We start from the raw sequence: 18006 nt of genomic DNA, 5'->3' as shown, positions 1-18006 counted from the left end.
CGGATCACGAGGTCAGGAGATCGAGACCATCCCGGCTAACACGGTGAAACCCCGTCACTACTAAAAATATAAAAAATTAGCCGGGCGTGGTGGCTGGTGCCTGTAGTCCCAGCTACTCGGGAGGCTGAGGCAGGGGAATGGCTTGAACCTGGGAGGCAGAAGCTTGCAGTGAGCCGAGATCGCGCCCCTGCACTCCAGCCTGGGCGACAGAGCGAGACTCTGTCTCAAAATAAACAAAAACAAAAGCAAACAAAACGAAGAATACACAAGTAGATTAATGAAATGTGGCCGGGTGTGGTGGTGAGGCAGGAGAATTGCTTGAACCCGAGACATGGAGGTTGCAGTGAGCTGAGATCGCACCACTGAACTCTAGCCTGGGCAAGCGGAGTGAGGCCCTGTCTTAACAAAAAAACAAAGAAACAAAAAACAAACAAACAAGAAAAAAAAGCAAAACAAACAGAAAAATATTTCCCTAATATTTACTGCTAAGTGGGATTATTTTTATTCAAGCTTTTGTATCTTTAGAAAAAAATTGTGGCCGGGCGGGGTGCCTCATGCCTGTCATCCCAGCACTTTGGGAGGCCGAGGCGGGTGGATCACGACGTCAGGAGATCGAGACCATCCTGGCTAACACGGTGAAACCCCGTCTCTACTAAAAATATAAAAAATTAGCCGGGCGTGGTGGCGGGCGCCTGTAGTCCCAGCTACTCGGGAGGATGAGGCAGGAGACTGGCGTGAACCCAGGAGGTGGAGCTTGCAGTGAGCTGAGATCGCGCCCCTGCACTCCAGCCTGGGTGACAGAGCGAGACTCTGTCTCAAAAAAAAAAAAAACAGAAAAAAGTCTTGGCTGGGCGTGGTGGCTCACGCCTGTAATCTCAGCACTTTGGGAGGCTGAGGCAGGCGGATCACATGAGGTCAGGAGTTCGAGACCAGCCTGACCAACATGGTGAAACCCTGTCTCTACCCAGAAAAATACTTTAAAAATTAGCTGGGCGTGGTGGCGGGCACCTGTAATCCCAGGTACTCGGGAGGTTGAAGCAGGAGAATGGCTTGAACCCGGGAGGGAGAGGCTACAGTGAGCCGAGATCGCGCCACTGCCCTCCAGCCTGGACGACGAGAGCGAAACTCTGCCTCAGAAAAAATCTGAACATGATTAGCATCAAATTAAGCATGGTCTCTCAGCAGCCATCATAGTCCTATGTCTCTCTTAGGCAGTGAACAATAGCTATTGCCAGTTTGGAGCAATTTCCTTATGTGAAGTGACCAACTACACCGTCCAAGTGGTCAACCCACCATTCTCCACGTGGATCCTCTTCCCTGAGAACAGTGAGAAAAATGTTCATTGTTTGTTTATTCTCTATTCCCTCCCTCCTTCCTTTTCTCCCTCCCTCCCTCCCTCTCCTTCCCTCCCTCTTTCCCTCTCCCTCCCTCCCTCCCTGCCTCCCTCCCTCTCTCCCTCCCTCTCTCCCTCCTTGTCTCCTTCCCTCTCTCCTTCGCTGTATCTTTTTTTTGTTTTTCTTTCTCTTTCTTTCTTTCCTTTTCCTGTGTCTCTCTCTTTTTCTCTTTCCCTACCTCCCTCCCTTTCTTCCTCTTCTTTCTTTCTTTCTCTTTCCCTCCCTTCCTTCCTTCTCTTCACTCCTTCCTTCCTTCCCTCCCTCCTTCTCTTCTTTTCCTCCCTCCTCCTTCCCACCCTACTTCCTTTCTTTCTCTCTCCTTCCTTCCCTTTCTTTTCTTTCTTTTCCTCCCTGCCTCACTCCCTTCCTTTGTTCTCTCCCTCTTCTTTTCCTTCCTTCCCTCCATCCTTCCTTTCTCCCTTCCTTCCTTTCTTCCTTCCTTCCTCCCTCCCTCCCTTCCTCTCTCTCTGTCTCTTTCCCCCTCCCCTTCCCTCCCCCTCCCCTCCCCTCCCCTCCTCTCCCCTCTCCTTTCCTGACACCGTCTTGCTCTGTTGCCCAGGCTGGAGTGCAGTGGTGCAATCACAGCTTACTGCAGGCTTCACCTCCTGAGCTCAAACAATCCTTCTGCCTCAGCCTCCCACGTAGGTGGAACTACACCCATGTACCACCACGCCCACCTAATTTTTTAAACACTTTTTCTTTTTTTTAGACAGAATCTCACTCTGTCCGCCAGGCTGGAGTGCACTGGCATGATCTCGGCTTACCGCAACCTCCGGCTCCCGGGTTCAAGCGATTCTCCTGCCTCAGCATCCCGAGTAGCTGGGATTATAGGCGCCCACCGCCACGCCCAGCTAATTCTTGTATTTTTAGTAGAGACGGGGTTTCACCATGTTGGTCAGGCTGGTCTCAAACTCCTGACTTCGTGATCTGCCCGCCTCGGACTCCCAAAGTGCTGGGAGTACAGGGGTGAGCCACCGCGCCCGGCCTTAAATACTTTTTGTAGAGATGGGGTGTCGCTGTGTTACCTGAGCTGCTCTCAAACTCCTAGGCTCAAGTGATCCTCCCGCCTCAGCCTCCCAAAGTGCAGGGATTATAAGCATCAGCCACCACGCCTGGCCTCTTCTTTGTTTTTTAATTAATTAGAAGTCCATGGTTTATTTTTTTGTTTTGTTTTGTTTGTTTTTCTGTGATGGAGTCTTGTTCTTGTCGCCCAGGCTGGAGTGCAGTGGTGCGATTTCCGCTTACCGCAAACTCCGCCTCCCGGGTTCAAGCGATTCTCCTGCCTCAGCCTCACAAGTAGCTGGGATTACAGGCACCCGCCACCACGCCCAGCTAAATTTTGTATTTTTAGTAGAGATGGGGCTTCACCATGTTGGTCTCGAACTCCTGACCTTGTGATCCACCCGCCTCAGCCTCCCAAAGTGCTGGGATGACAGGCGGGAGCCACCGTGCTGGGCCTCAATTTAATTATTTTTAAGTTTAATGGATTTCCAGGGAGTTATGCCGAGTCGGAAAAAAAAGACGACTCCAGAGCGTGACACAGACAGTGATTTCATTAATACAACTGTCTTGAAATGGCAAAATTTTACAAATAGAAAACAGTCTCCTGGTTTGCAGGGATATAAGCAGGAGTGAGAGCTGAGAGAGGTGGGTTTGGCTGTAAAAGTGCTCCTTGGGGAGGCCGGGCGCAGTGGCTCACGCCTGTAATCCCAGCACTTTGGGAGGCCGAGGCAGGCAGATCACCTGAGTTCAGGAGTTCGAGACCAGCCTGGCCAACATGGTGAAACCCCGTCTCTACTAAAAACACAAAAATTAGCCAGGCACGGTGGCTCACGCCTGTAATCCCAGCACTTTGGGAGGCCGAGGCGGGTGGATCACGAGGTCAGGAATTCGAGACCAGCCTGGCCAACATGGTGAAACCCCATCTCTACTAAAAATACAAAATTAGCCAGGGGTGGTGGCACATGCCTGTAGTCCCAGCTACTCAGGAGGCTGAGGCAGGAGAATCACTTGAACCCGGGAGGCGGAGATTGCGGTGAGCTGAGATCGTGCCATTGCTCTCCAGCCTGGGCAACAAGAGTGAAATTCCATCTAAAAAAAAAAAAAAAAAAAAAAAAATTAAAAAGAAATTAGTGGCCGGGCCCAGTGGCTCACACCTGTAATCCCAGCACTTTGGGAGGCCGAGGCGGGTGGATCACGAGGTCAGGAGATCGAGACCATCCCGGCTAACACGGTGAAACTCCGTCTCTATTAAAAATACAAAAAAATTAGCTGGGCGTGGTGGCGGGCACCTGTAGTCCCAGCTACTTGGAAGGCTGAGGCAGGAGAATGGCGTGAACCCGGGAGGTGGAGCTTGCAGTGATCGGAGATTGCGCCACTGCACTCCAGCCTGGACCACAGAGCAAGACTCCGTCTCAAAAAAAAAAAAAGAAATTAGCATGGCATAAGGGTACTTGCCTGTAATCTCAGCTATTCTGCAGGCTGAGGTTGGAGGATCACTTGGGCCCAGGAGCTCGAGGCTACAGTGACCTGAGATTGCACCACTGCACTCCAGCCTGGGGGACAGACCAAGGCCTTGTCTCAAAAACAAACAAGAAAAACCATGAAAGAAAAAAATCTAGATTGGCCAGGCACGGTGGCTCACGCCTGTCATCCCAGCACTTTGGGAGACCAAGGCCCGTGGATCACCTGAGGTCAGGAGTTCCAGACCATCCTGGCCAACATGGTGAAACCCCATCTCTACTAAAAACACAAAAATTAGCCAGGCGTGTTGGCGGGTGCCTGTAATCCCAGCTACTCGGGAGGCTGAGGCAGGAGAATCACTTGAACCTGGGAGGCGGAGGTTGTGAGCCATTGAGCTCCAGCCTGGGCAACAAGAGTGAAACTCTGTCTTAAACACACACACAGATGCACACACACGCACACACACACAAACAGTGAAAGAAAAACATCTGTAATCCCAGCAGTTTGGGAGGCTGAGGCGGGTGGATCACTTGAGGTCAGGAGTTCGCGACCAGTCTGGGCAACATGGTGAAACCCCATCTCTACTAAAAATACAAAAATTAGCTGGGTGTGGTAGTGGGCGCCTGTTGTCCCAGATACTTGGGAGGCTGAGGCAGGAGAATTGCTTGAACCCGGGAGGCGGAGGTTGCAGTGAGCCGAGATGGCGCCATTGTACTCCAGCCTGGGCGACGGAGCGAGACTCTGTAAAAATGAATAAATAAATCATTAAAAGAATATGCAGGATCTCTCCGTATTATTATTATTTTTTACAACGGCTTGTGTATCCACCATGGTCTCAAAATACAAAAGGCACTCTAAAAAGCAATCAGAGTTTTATTTTATTTTTGAGACGGAGTCTCGCTCTTGTCACACAGGCTGGAGTGCAGTGGCATGGTCTTGGCTCACTGCAACCTCTGCCTCCTGGGTTCAAGAAATTCTCCTGCCTCAGCCTCCCTATTAGCTGGGATTACAGCAGCCCGACATCATGCCCGGCTAATTTTTGTATTTTTAGTAGAGGCGGGGTTTCACCATGTTAGCCAGGCCGGTCTCGAACTCCGGACCTCAGGTGATCCTCCTGCCTCGGCCTCCCAAAGTGCTGGGATTACAGGCATGAGCCACCATGCCCGGCTTTTATTTATTTATTTATTTTTTGAGATGAAGTCTCACTCTGTTGCTCAGGCTGGAGTGCAGTGGCATGATCTCAGCTCCATGCAACCTCTGCCTCCTGGGTTTAAGAAATTCTTCTGCCTCAGCCTCCCGAGTAGCTGGGATTAGAGCGGCCCGACATCACACCTGGCTAATTTTTTCTATTTTCAGTAGCGATGGGGTTTCACCATGTTGGCCAGGCTGGTCTCGAACTCCGGACCTCAGGCGATCCACCTGCCTTGGCCTCCCAAAGTGCTGGGATCACAGGCGTGAGCCACCACACATGGCTAATTTTTGTATTTTTAGTAGAGACGGGGTTTCTCCATGTTGGCCAGGCTGGTCTCGAACTCCTGACCTCATGTGATCCACCCGCCTCGGCCTCCCAAAATGCTGGGGTGACAGGCGTGAGCCACCGTGCCCGGCCCCGATTCGAGTTCTCTTTCATGTTTGTGAACCCAGGTGGGAAGCCTCGGGCAGGTGCGGAGAATCTGACCTGCTGGATTCACGACGTGGATTTCTTGAGCTGCAGCTGGGCGGTAGGCCCGGCGGCCCCCGCGGACGTCCAGTACGACCTGTACTTGAACGTTGCCAAGTAGGTGTGCCCTTGGGCAGAGGCCGGGCAGTCCCTGGTGCGGGTGCCATCGGCGTGGGGTCGTCCCCCAACCTTACCGCTTACCGCAGCAGGCGTCAACAGTACGAGTGTCTTCACTACAAAACGGATGCTCAGGGAACACGTATCGGGTGTCGTTTCGATGACATCTCTCGACTCTCCAGCGGTTCTCAAAGTTCCCACATCCTGGTGCGGGGCAGGAGCGCAGCCTTCGGTATCCCCTGCACAGATAAGTTTGTCGTCTTTTCACAGATTGGTGAGTAGACCAGGACACTCCCTCCCACCCTCAGTTCTGTGATACCACGGCTTTAGCGTTAGGCCAGATCCCACGGGACCACGTGGCTCCCAACGCAGACGTTGGCCTCTCACATTTCCAGAGGCTGGACGTTGGAGGTCAGGGTGCTGGCTGGCTGGGCTCCTCGGGAGGTCTCTTCCTGGCTTGGAGAGAGGGTCATCTTCTCACTGCGTCTTCATGTGGTGGACAGAGAGAGAGACAGATGAAGTTCTGGGGTCTCTTGTTAGAAGGGCACTAACACCATCATGGGTCCCATCATGGGTCATAGGATCCCTCATCATGGGTCATGGGACCCCCCGTCATGGGTTCCATCATGGGTCCCATCATGGTTCATAGGATCCCCGATCATGGGTTCCATCATGAGTCAGAACCCCCTATCATGGATTCCATCATGGGTCATGGGAACCTCCATCATGGGTCCCATCATCGGTCATAGGACCCCCTATCATGGGTTCCATCATGGGTCATGGGACCCCCTATCATGGATTCCATCATGGGTCATGGGAACCCCCATCATGGGTCCCATCATCGGTCATAGGACCCCCTATCATGGGTTCCATCATGGGTCATGGGACACCCCCCATCATGGGTTCCACCATGAGTCATGGGATCCCTCATTGTGGGTTCCATCATGGGTCATGGGACCCCCCATCATGGGTTCCACATGGGATCCCTCATCACTGGTTCCATCATGGGTCATAGAATCCCCCATCATGGGTTCCACCATGAGTCGTGGGACCCCCTATCATGGGTTCCACATGGGATCCCTCATCATTGGTTCCATCATGGGTCATAGGATCCCCCATCATGGGTTCCATCATGGGTCATGGGACCCCCCCCCATCATGGGTTCCATCACGGGTCATGGGACCCCCCATCATGGGTTCCATCATGGGTCATGGGAACCCCCATCATGGGTTTCATCATGGGTCACAGGATCCCCTATCATGGGTTCCATCATGGGTCATGGGACCCCCCCCATCATGGGTTCCACCGTGAGTCATGGGATCCCTCATCATGGGTTCCATCATGGGTCATGGGACCCCCCCCATCATGGGTTCCACCGTGAGTCATGGGATCCCTCATCATGGGTTCCACTATGAGTCATGGGATCCCTCATCATGAGTCCCATCATGGATCATGGGATCCCTCATCATGGGTTCCATCATGGGTCATGGGACCCCCCCCATCATGGGTTCCACCATGAGTCATGGGATCCCTCATCATGGGTTCCACCATGAGTCATGGGATCCCTCATCATGAGTCCCATCATGGGTCATAGGATCCCTCATCATGCGTCCCATCATGGATCATGGGACCCCCCCCCCCACCATGGGTCACAGAATCCCCCATCATGGGTCAAAGAATGCCCCATCATGGGTCCTGTCATGCATCACTGGATCCCCCTATCATGGATTCCACCATGAGTCATGGGATCCCTCATCATGGGTCCCAGCATGGGTCATGGGAACCCCCCATCATGGGTCATGGGAGCCCCCATTGTGAGTCATGGAATCCCTCATCATGGGTCTCATCATGGGTCATGGGTCCCATCATGGGTCATGGGAGCCCCCATCATGAGTCATGGAATCCCTCATCATGGATCTCATCATGGGTCATGGGTCCCATCATGGGTCATGGGAGCCCCCATCATGAGTCATGGAATCCCTCATCATGGGTCATGGGTCCCATCATGAGTCATGGAATCCCTCATCATGGGTCATGGGTCCCATCATGGGTCACGGGAGCCCCCATCATGGGGGTCCACCCTCATAACTTCAGCCCACGCCAGTCACCTCCCAAAGACCCCACCTTCTAATACCACCCAACCAGGGGTTAGAGCTTCAGTGGAGGAATTTGGGACAGAAGGACACACACTTTCAGTCCATGATAGCCGAGCTCCGGGGAACCTCCCCGGTGGTGAGAATGTCAATATGCCCAGAGCTGACATGCCCTGACCCCACGGGCAGGGTACTCGGATGCTTCAGAAGAGGAGGGGGAAACGAGGAAGAGGAGGAGGACAAGGAGAAGAGAAGGGAGGAGAGGAAGAACATGAGCAGGGGGAGGAGGAGGAGGAGGAGGAAAAGAAGAAACAGAGGAAAAGGAGGGGGAGGAGGTAGAGATGGAGAGGGAAGGAAGAGGAGGAAGAGAAGAAAACGGAGAAAGAGGAGGGGGAGGAGGACGAGGAAGAGAAAATGGAGAAAGAGGAGGGGGAGGAGGTGGAGATGGGGAGGGGAGGAAGAGGAGGAAGAGAAGAAAACAGGAGGGGGAGGAAGAGAAGAAAATGGAGGGAAAGGAGGGGGAGGAGGTGGAGATGGGGAGAGAAGGAGCAGGAGGAGGAGAAGAAAGAAGAGGAAGAAAGAAGGAGGAGGAGAGGGTGGAGGAGGAAGAGGGTGAAGGAGAGAGGGAGGAGAATGGAGAGGAGGAGGCGGGGGAGGGAAGAGAAGGAGGTGAGGAGGAGGAAGGGGAGGATAGAGAAGGTGGGGTAGAAGGGTGGTGAGGTGGGGAGGGAGGAGGAGAGAGGAGGACTGGGAGGAGGGGGCAGGAAGGTGGAGGAGGGGAGGGGAGAAGGAGGGGAGAAGGGTGGAGGAAGGAGAGCAGGAGGAGGGAGGAGAGGAGGAGGGGCAGAAGGAAGAAGGAGTGGGAGGAGAGGAGGAGAAAGGAGAAGGAGGAGGAGAATGGGCAGGGGAGGAGGAGGAGAGGGAGGAAAAGGAGGCAGAGGAGGGTGGAGGGGGAGGAAAGAGGAGGAGAGAGGAGGGAGAAGGAGGGGAGAGGATGGAGGAAGGGGAGCAGGAGGGGGAGGAAAAAGGAGGAGGGGCAGAAGGAAGAAGGAGCAGGAGGAGAGGAGGAGGAGGAGAGGGAGGAAAAGGAGGTGGAGGGGGAAGGAGGAGAGAGGAGGGAGAAGGAGGGGAGAGGATGGAGGAAGGGGAGCAGGAGGGGGAGGAAAAAGGAGGAGGGGCAGGAGGAAGAAGGAGCAGGAGGAGAGGAGGAGGAGGAGAGGGAGGAAAAGGAGGTGGAGGGGGAAGGAGGAGAGAGGAGGGAGAAGGAGGGGAGAGGATGGAGGAAGGGGAGCAGGAGGGGGAGGAAAAAGGAGGAGGGGCAGGAGGAAGGAGCAGCAGGAGGAGAAGAGGAGGAGAATGGGCAGGGAGGAGGAGAGGGAAGAAAAGGAGGGGGAAGAGGAAGGAGGGGAGGAAGGAGGGGGAGGAGGGTGGGGGGGAGGAGGGTGGAGGGGGAGGAGGGTGGAGGGGGAGGAAGAGAGGAGGGAGAAGGAGGGGAGAGGATGGAGGAAGGGGAGCAGCAGGGGGAGGAAAAAGGAGGAGGGGCAGGAGGAGAGGAGGAGGAGAATGGGCAGGGGAGGAGGAGAAAGGAGAGTGGAGGAGGAGGGTGACAAGGAGAATGGGGAGGAGAGAGGAGGGGTAGAAAAAGGAGAGAGAGGAAGAGTAGGAGCGGAGGAGGAGGAGGGGAGGGGAGGGGAGAAAGACCAGGAGGGTAGGAGGAGGGGGAGGAGGAGGAGGGGGCCAGGGCTGGACTTCCTTCCAGGGGCCCAGGGGAGACCCAGCCAGGCAGCCGGACACACAGGGCTGGGCTGGTAGTCGGGTCACACCTGAGGATGTGGAAGTGCCTGGGGTTCCCGGGAAGTGGAGGATGTCCTGGGCCACTGGGAGAGGCGGCACATCCCCTGGGGGGCTGAGGTGGGGAAGGTGAGAAGCCAGGCAGGGGCCAGGAAGTGGAAGCTTCAGGAGGATGTGTGCAGGTCAAAGTGTAGGAGTCTCCGGGGGGGCCCATCTTGAATGATGCAGAGAGGGCCTCCAAGGCTCCAGTGCGCTGCAGGTGGGCAGAGGGGGCATGGGAAGTAGGGGTTGGCCCTGGGCAGGGGTGGGGAGTGGGCCAGGCTGCCCAGCGGGGCTGAGCCTAGAGATGGAGGGGGCAGGGACAAAGACGTGCAGCCGCCAGTCCTTGGGAAAGCTGAACGCCTGGTACTTCAGAGAACAAAAGGGTGGTTCTGAAGGCTGCTCCCAGGACAGTGGGGCTCCGGGGGTGCAAACCCAAGGCTCACTCCTCCCAGTGCCCCCAACACGGCTCAGTCCTGTGTCTCTGCCTGTAGAGTTTCTTTGTTCCCTCTTCCTTCCTGGTGTTTTTCTCTCCCGCTCTCCAAATGCATAGGAGAAGTAATTTGAAGTATCTCCAGAAAAAAAAAGATAAAAAGAAAAAGAAATGATTTCTTGTACTCCTAAAAGTGTTTTTCTCGTTGCTAGAGATATTAACTCCACCCAACATGACTGCAAAGTGTAATAAGACACATTCCTTTATGCACTGGAAAATGAGAAGTCATTTCAATCGCAAATTTCGCTATGAGCTTCAGATACAAAAGGTAAACTTTCACCCCGCCCCCAGCCCCCCCACCCCCGTGGACATCCCTTATTTTTGGTAAGTCGCACTCTGGGGCCTTGAAACGGGCAACAATCTCCTCTGATAACGCCACAGAAGGCATGGATCATTAAAAAACAAAAACAAAAACAAAAGGCCGGGCGCGGTGGCTCACGCCTGTCATCCCAGCACTTTGGGAGGCTGAGGCAGGTGGATCACAAGGTCAGGAGATCGAGACCATCCTGGCTAACGCGGTGAAACCCCGTCTCTACTAAAAATATGAAAAAAAATTAGCTGGGCGTGGTGGCACGGTCCTGTAATTCCAGCTATTGGGGAGGCTGAGGCAGGAGAATTGCTTGAATCCAGGAGGTGGAGGTCGCAGGGAGCCAAGATCGCGCCACTGCACTCCAGCCTGGGCGACAGAGCGAGACTCCGTCTCAAAAAAAAAAACAAAAAACAAAAAACAAAAAAAAAAGTTTGAGACTGTATGCGGTCTGTTGTTTTTTATTTTTATTATTTCTATTGTTATGTGGTTATTTTTATTTTTTCTTGAACTTCCTTTTTTCTTTTGTAGTGATCTACAGATTCAATGCAAGTTTCCCAGATATTTTTGATCCACAGTTTGTTGGATCAGTTGAACATAAATATTGATTTATTTATTGAGCCACTCTGGCTCTGTAGCCCAGGTTGGAGTGCAGTGGCTTAAATCTTGACTCACTGCAACCTCTGCCTCCCGGGTTCAAGTGATTCTCCTGCCTCAGCCTCCGGAGTAGCTGGGATTATGGGCACCCACCACCACACCCAGCTAAGTTTTCATATTTTTAGTAGGAACAGAGTTTCACCATGTTGGCCAGGCTGGTCTCAAACTCCTGACCTCAGGTGATCCACACGCCTCGGCCTTCCAAAGTGCTGGGATTACAGGTGTGAGCCTCCGTGCGCAGCCTATATGTTATATTTAGTTTTTATTTTATTTATTTATTTATTTATTTATTTATTTATTTATTTATTTTTGAGACGGAGTCCTGCTCTGTTGCCCAGGCTGGGGTGCAGTGGCATGATCTCAGCTCACTGTAACCTCCGCCTCTTGGGTTCAACCAATTCTCAGCTTCAGTCTCCTGAGTAGCTGGGATTACAGGCACCTGCCACCACGCTTGGCTAATTTTTTTTTGTATTTTTAGTAGAGACGGGGTTTCACCATCTTGTCCCGGCTGGTCTTGAACTCCTGACCTCGTGATCCACCCACCTCAGCTTCCCAAAGTGCTGGGATTACAGGTGTGAGGCACTGTGCCCGGCCATATATTTATTATTTATGCTCAAATACTAATTATTTCATATGCAATTTTTCTGTAAGTCTAAATCTGCTCAAAAACGTTAGGTCTATTCATTTCTTTTATATTACCAAGTGTTTTTTAGCCAATCTGTTTGGGTTTTTTTTTTTTTTTTAAGAAAATAAATGGCCGGGTGCAGTAGCTTACGCCTGTAATCCCAGCACTTTGGGAGGCCGAGGCGGGATGATCACGAGGTCAGGAGATAGAGACCATCCTGGCTAACATGGTGAAACCCCGTCTCTACTAAAAATACAAAAAAAATTAGCTGGGCATGCTGGCAGGCGCCTGTAGTCCCAGCTACTTGGGAGGCTGAGGCAGGAGAATGGCGTGAACCCGGAAGGCGGAGCTTGCAGTGAGCCAAGATTGTTCCACTGCACTCCAGCCTGGGCAACAGAGTGAGACTCCGTCTCAGGAGAAAAAAAAAGAAAATAAATACAGCACAGACTTCTTTCTTTCACTGATTTGAGGGAGCAGGCGTAGCTGCAGCCACAGGCAGAGTCATAGCTAGTCTGGTGTTGCACCCCCGCTAGTTCGCTGGCCTGGCATAGGCTGTCTGTGGCTACCCCTGAGTGCATCTGGATGCAGTCTGGGAGGACAGTGGGTCTTGTTTGTCCACAGGCCTCACAAAGCCCCCTCCCACCAAGGTCTTGCCACAGTGGCCCATAAGAAACCTTTTGGGCCGGGCGCAATGGCTTATGCCTGTAATCCCAGCACTTTGGGAGGCTGAGGTGGGCAGATCATGAGGTCGAGATCAAGACCATCCTGGCCAACATGGTGAAACTTTGTTTCCACTAAAAATACAAAAAATTAGCCAGGCGTGGTGGCACGCACCTGTAGTCCCAGCTACTCGGGAGGCTGAGGCAAGAGAATCGCTTGAATCCGGGAGGCGGAGGTTGCAGTGAGCCAAGATCACGCCACTGCATTCCAGCCTGGGTGACGGAGTGAGACTCCGTCTCATAAATAAATAAACAAACAAACCTTTTGGTCAGGTGCTATTTACTCCTAAGCTCATTATTTTGCCCCCACTGCTGCCCAAAGGCCTTCCCAGACCCCTCACTGTTTTGCTGGTTTTCCTGGAGGGAGAAATTTGAGTTTGGGAGGAGGAGGCTGTCAGGGACGGTCCAGACACTCAAAAGTTTGTTTGCTTTTGTGTTGCAGAGAATGCAGCCTGTAATCACAGAGCAGGTGAGTGTTCCCTACCCCCAGCCGCTGTACTTGACATTGCAAAGGGTGAGTTTTATTAAGAATAAAATGATAAAAATATTAATAATTCTTATTAATAAAATAATGAAAATATTATTAATAATGTTATTATTCAATGTTCAGTGACTTTCATTGGACAGACTCTGAGTGTCACCCTTACTGCGATCTTGCAAAATTGGGATATTTCACATCCCCAAATTGAGGGATGGGAAAAGGAAGAGTCAGGGATGACACCTCCCAAGGTGTGAGAGCCAGATGCTATGGCTGGCCAGGTGCTGTCCAAACGAGGTCCACCCATTTGCCCCAGATTCCTTACCCTGGGCCAGGCAGCCCCAGTCCAGCAGGAACAAGCTACCAAACCATAGCTCCACCCAGCAGAGACAAGCATTCAGACAGGTGGCCCAGACCTCAGAAAAGCATCCCACACAGACGACCCTCCCCCAGCCCCTGCCTGGGATCTGGAGGAACAGACAGCCGGACCACAGCATTCTCTGTCCCCTCTCTCTCTGTCCATCTCTTTCCCCGTATCTCTTTCTCTGTCTCTGAATCTCTCTCCCTTTCTCCCTCCCTCTCTTTCTCTCTCTCTCGTCTCCATCTCCCTCCCCCTCTCTGTATCTCCCTCCCTTTTTCCCTCCCTCTATCTTTCTGGCTCTCTCCCTGTGTCTATCTCCCCCTGTCCCCATCTCTCTCTGTGTCTCTTTCCCTCCCTCTCTCATTCTCCTTCCCTCTCTCTATCTTTCTCTCTCTCTGTCTCTATCTCCTGCTCTGTGTCTGTCTGTGTCTGTATCTTTCTCCCTTTTTCCCTCCATCTCTCTCTCCCTGTCTCTCTCTCCCCGTTCCCATCTCTCTCTCTGTGTCTCTGTCTCTCCCTCTCTCATTCTCCCTCCCTCTTTTATTCTCCCTCCCTCTCTTTATCTCTCTCTCCTGGTCTCTATCTCCCCCGTCCCCATCTCTTTCTCTGTGTCTCTCTGTATCCTTCTCCATTTCTCCCTACATCTCTCTCTCTCTCCCTGTCTCTATCTCCCACTGTCCCTGTCTGTTTCTCCGTGTCTGTCTCTGTATCTCTCTCCCTTTCTCCCCCCATCTTTCTCTCTCTCTCCCGGTCTCTATCTCCCCTTCTCCCCATCTCTCTCTCTCTGTCTGTCTCTGTATATCTCTCCCTTTCTCCCTCCATCTTTCTCTCTCTCTCCCGGTCTCTATCTCCCCCTCTCCCCGTCTCTTTCTCCGTGTCTGTCTCTGTATCTCTCTCCCTTTCTCCCTCCATCTTTCTGTCTCTCTCCCGGTCTCTATCTCTTCCCTCCCCATCTCTTTCTCTGTGTCTGTCTCTGTATCTCTCACCCTTTCTCCCTCCATCTTTCTCTCTCTCTCCTGGTCTCTATCTCCCCCTCTCCCTGTCTCTCTCTCTGTGTCTGTCTCTGTATCTCTCTCCCTTTCTCCCTCCCTCTCTTTATCTCTCTCTCTCTGCCTCTATCTCCCACTGTCCAAATCTGTGTCTCTGTCTCTCCCTCTTTCATTCTCCCTCTCTTTCTCTATCTCTCTCCTTGTCTGTATCTCCCCCTCTCCCAGTCTCTCTGTATCTCTGTATCTCTCTCCCTTTCTCCTTCCCTCTCTTCATCTTTCATTTTGAAACGGAGTTTCGCTCTTGTGGCCCACGCTGGAGTGCAATGGCACGATCTCGGCTCACTGCAACCTCCACCTCCCAGGTTCAAGCGAATCTACTCCCTCAGCCTCCCAAGTAGCTGGGATTACAGGCACTCGCCACCATGCCCAACTAACTTTTTTTTTTTTTGTATTTTTAGTAGAGACAGGGTTTCACTAGTGGGCCAGGCTGGTCTCGAACTCCTGACCTCAGGCGATCCACCTGCCTCATCCTCTCAAAGTGCTGGAATTACAGGTGTGAGCCACCGTGCCCGGCCCCTCTCTTTATCTTTCTATCTCTCTCCCTGTCTCTCTCTCCCTTCCCCTCTCTGTCTCTCTCTCCCTTCCCCTCTGTCTCTCTCTCTCCCTTCCCCTCTCTGTCTCTCTCTCCCTTCCCCTCTCTGTCTCTCTCTCCCTTCCCCTCTCTGTCTCTCTCTCCCTTTCCTTCTCTGTCTCTCTCTCCCTTCCCCTCTCTCTCTCCATTCCCCTGTCTCTATGTCTCTGCCTTTCTCTCTCCCATTATTTCTCTGTGATTGTCCCTTTCTTTCTCTGCCTCTGTCTGTCTGTCCCCCTGTATTAGTCCATTGTCACACTGCTGATAAACATATACCCAAGACTGGGTAATTTATAAACAAAAGAGGGTTCCTGGACTCACAGTTCCATGTGGCTGGGGAGGCCTCACGATCACAGCAGAAGGTGAAGGAGGAGCAAAGACATGTCTTACACGTCAGCAGGCAAGACAGAATGAGACAGTCGCCGGGCGCAGTGACTCATGCCTGTAATCACAGCACCTTGGGAGGACGAGGTGGGTGGACCATGAGGTCAGGAGTTCAAGACCAGCCTGGCCAACATGGTGAAACCTAGCTCTACTAAAAATAAAAAAAATTACCCAGACGTGGTGGTGGTGGGCGCCTGTAGTCCCAGCTACTCGGGAGGCTGAGGCAGGAGAATTGCTTGAACCCGGGAGGCAGAGGTTGCAGTGAGTTGAGATCGCGCCACTGCACTCCAGCCTGAGTGACAGAGTGAGACTCCGTCTCGAGAAAAAAAAAAAAAAAAGAGAGCCGAGAGAAAGGTTTCCCTTATTAAACCATTAGATCTCGTGAGACTTATTCACTACCCCGAGAACAGTGTGGGGGGAAACTGCCTCCATGATTCAGTTATGTCCTACCCAGTCCCTCTCACAACACGTGGGAGTTATAAGGGCTACAATTCAAGATGAGATTTGGGTGGGGACACAGCCAAACTACATCACCCACTCTCTCTGTCTCTCTGTTTCTGTTTTCCTCTCTGTCTCCGTTTTTCTTTCCCTCTCTCTGTCTCCCCTCTGTCTCCCCTCTCTCTGTCTCCCCTCTCTCTGTCTCTTTGTATCTCTGTCTCTCTCTGTCCATCACCCACTCTGTCTCTTTGTCTCTCTCTGTTTCTGTTTTTCTCTTTCCCTGTCTCCCCTCTCTCTTTGTATCTATGTCTTTCTCTCTGTCTCTCCCTGTTTGTCTCTCTCTCTGTCCATCACCCACTCTCTGTCTCTTTGTCTCTCTATGTCTCTCTGTTTTTCTGTCTCTTTTTCTCTTTCCCTCTGTCTCCCTTCTCTGTGTCTCTTTGTATCTCTGTCTCTCCCTGTCTGTTTCTATCTCTGTCTCTCTCTGTCCATCACCTACTCTGTCTCTTTGTCTCTCTCTGTCTCTCTGTTTCTGTTTTTCTCTCTGTCTTTCTCTTTCCCTCTGTCTCCCCTCTGTGTCTCTTTGTATCTCTGTCTGTTTCTATCTGTCTCTCTCTGTCCATCACCCACTATCTCTGTCTATGTCTGTTTTTCTGTCTCTGTTTTTCTCTCTCCCTCTGTCTCCCCTCTCTGTGTCTCTTTGTATCTCTGTCTCTCTCTCTGTCTCTCCCTGTCTGTTTCTATCTCCGTCCTCCTGTATTAGTCCATTTTCACGGACTAATGAGGATCCTTCCCGCCTCTCCCAGCTCCTGGGGAATCTGGGGTCCCTGGGCTTGTGGCCATATCACTCCACTCTCTGCCTCCGTCTCCACATGGCCTTCTCCTCTGCATCCGTGTCTCCTTTTTATTTATTTATTTATTTATTTGGAGACAGAGTCTTGCTCTGTCACCCAGGCTGGAGTGCAGTGGTGCGATCTCGGCTCATTGCAACCTCCGCCTCCCAGGTTCAAGTGATTCTCCTGCCTCAGCCTCCCGAGTAGCTGGGACTACAGGTGCACACCACCACGCCTGGCTAATTTTTGTATTATTAGTAAAGATGGGATTTTACCTTGTTGCTCAGGTTGACCTCGAACTCCTGACCTCAGGTGATCTACCCGCCTCAGCCTCCCAAAGTGCTGGGATTACAGGTGTCAGCCACCGCGCCCGGCCACGTCTCCTCTTCTTATAAGGATATTGGTCATTGCATTTAGGGCCCACCCTGATCCAAAATGACATCATCTCAATCTACATCTTAATGACATCTGCCATGAACAGGTATTTCATCATAAGGCCCCATTGTAAGGTGCTGGGGGCTAAGACTGCAACATATGAATTTTGGGGGATCACAATGCAGCCTCATTCTTTTGTACCCATCAAATATGAATGGTCTTTTCTTCCTTTTTTTTTTTTTTTGAGATGGAGTCTCGCTCTGTCACCCAGGCTGGAGTGCAGTGGCGCAATCTCGGCTTACTGCAAGCTCCGCCTCCCGGGTTCACACCATTCTCCTGCCTCAGCCTCCCGAGTAGCTGGGACCTCAGGCGCCCGCCACCGGGCCCAGCTAATTTTTTGTATTTTTAGTAGAGACGGGATTTCACTGTGGTCTCGATCTCCTGACCTTGTGATCTGCCCGCCTCGGCCCTCCAAAGTGCTGGGATTACAGGCGTGAGCCACCGCGCCTGGCCGAGCTATTTCATCATAAGGCCCCACTGTAAGGAGCTGGGGGCTAAGACTGCAACATATGAATTTTGGGGGATCACAATGCAGACTCATTCTTTTGTACCTATCAAATATGAATGGTCTTTTCTTTTACTTTTTTGTTTGGTTTTTAATTTCAGACAGGCTCTCACTCTGTCACCCACGCTGGAGTGCAGTGGCACAGTCACGGCTCACTGCAATCTCTGCCTCCTGGGCTCAAGGGATCCTCCTGCCTCAGCCCCCCAAGTAGCTGAAACTACAGGCGTTTGCCACCATGTCAGCTCATTTAAAAAAAAATTTGGCTGGGCGCGGTGGCTCACGCTGGTAATCCCAGCACTTTGGGAGGCCGAGGCGGGTGGATCATGAGGTCAGGAAATCGAGACCATCCTGGCTAACACGGTGAAACCCCGTCTCTACTAAAAAAAAATACAAAAAATTAGCCGGGCATGGAAGCGGGTGCCTGTAGTCCCAGCTACTCGGGAGGCTGAGGCAGGAGAATGGCATGAACCCGGGAAGCGGAGCTTGCAGTGAGCCGAGATCACGCCGCTGCACTCCAGCCTGGGTGACAGAGTGAGACTCCATCTCAAAAAAAAAAAAAAATTTTTTTTTGGCTGGACGTGGTGGCTCACACTG

General features: G+C 52.2%; 1 protein-coding gene across 4 annotated transcripts in view; it reads left to right on the top strand.

Moving 5' to 3' along the window:
- The window catches only part of LOC129395392 (interleukin-3 receptor subunit alpha), a 40943-nt gene that overhangs the window by 15199 nt on the left and 7738 nt on the right, over positions 1-18006 (top strand). For 3 of the 4 annotated variants that reach the window (XM_063602040.1, XM_055107113.2, XM_063602039.1), the window contains exons 4-8: positions 1212-1326; positions 5502-5634; positions 5724-5908; positions 10203-10318; positions 12801-12827. In XM_063602040.1, coding sequence (XP_063458110.1) covers positions 1212-1326; positions 5502-5634; positions 5724-5908; positions 10203-10318; positions 12801-12827 — 576 coding nt within the window. The remainder of the gene's footprint in view (positions 1-1211; positions 1327-5501; positions 5635-5723; positions 5909-10202; positions 10319-12800; positions 12828-18006) is intronic. The other variant, XM_055107112.2, reaches the window with a different exon arrangement.

Source organism: Pan paniscus, chromosome Y, assembly GCF_029289425.2.
Source record: "Pan paniscus chromosome Y, NHGRI_mPanPan1-v2.0_pri, whole genome shotgun sequence".
Classification (NCBI taxonomy): domain Eukaryota; kingdom Metazoa; phylum Chordata; class Mammalia; order Primates; family Hominidae; genus Pan; species Pan paniscus.
The sequence above is the reverse complement of the archived record's forward strand: the minus strand, read 5'-3'. Positions and strand labels throughout refer to the sequence as shown.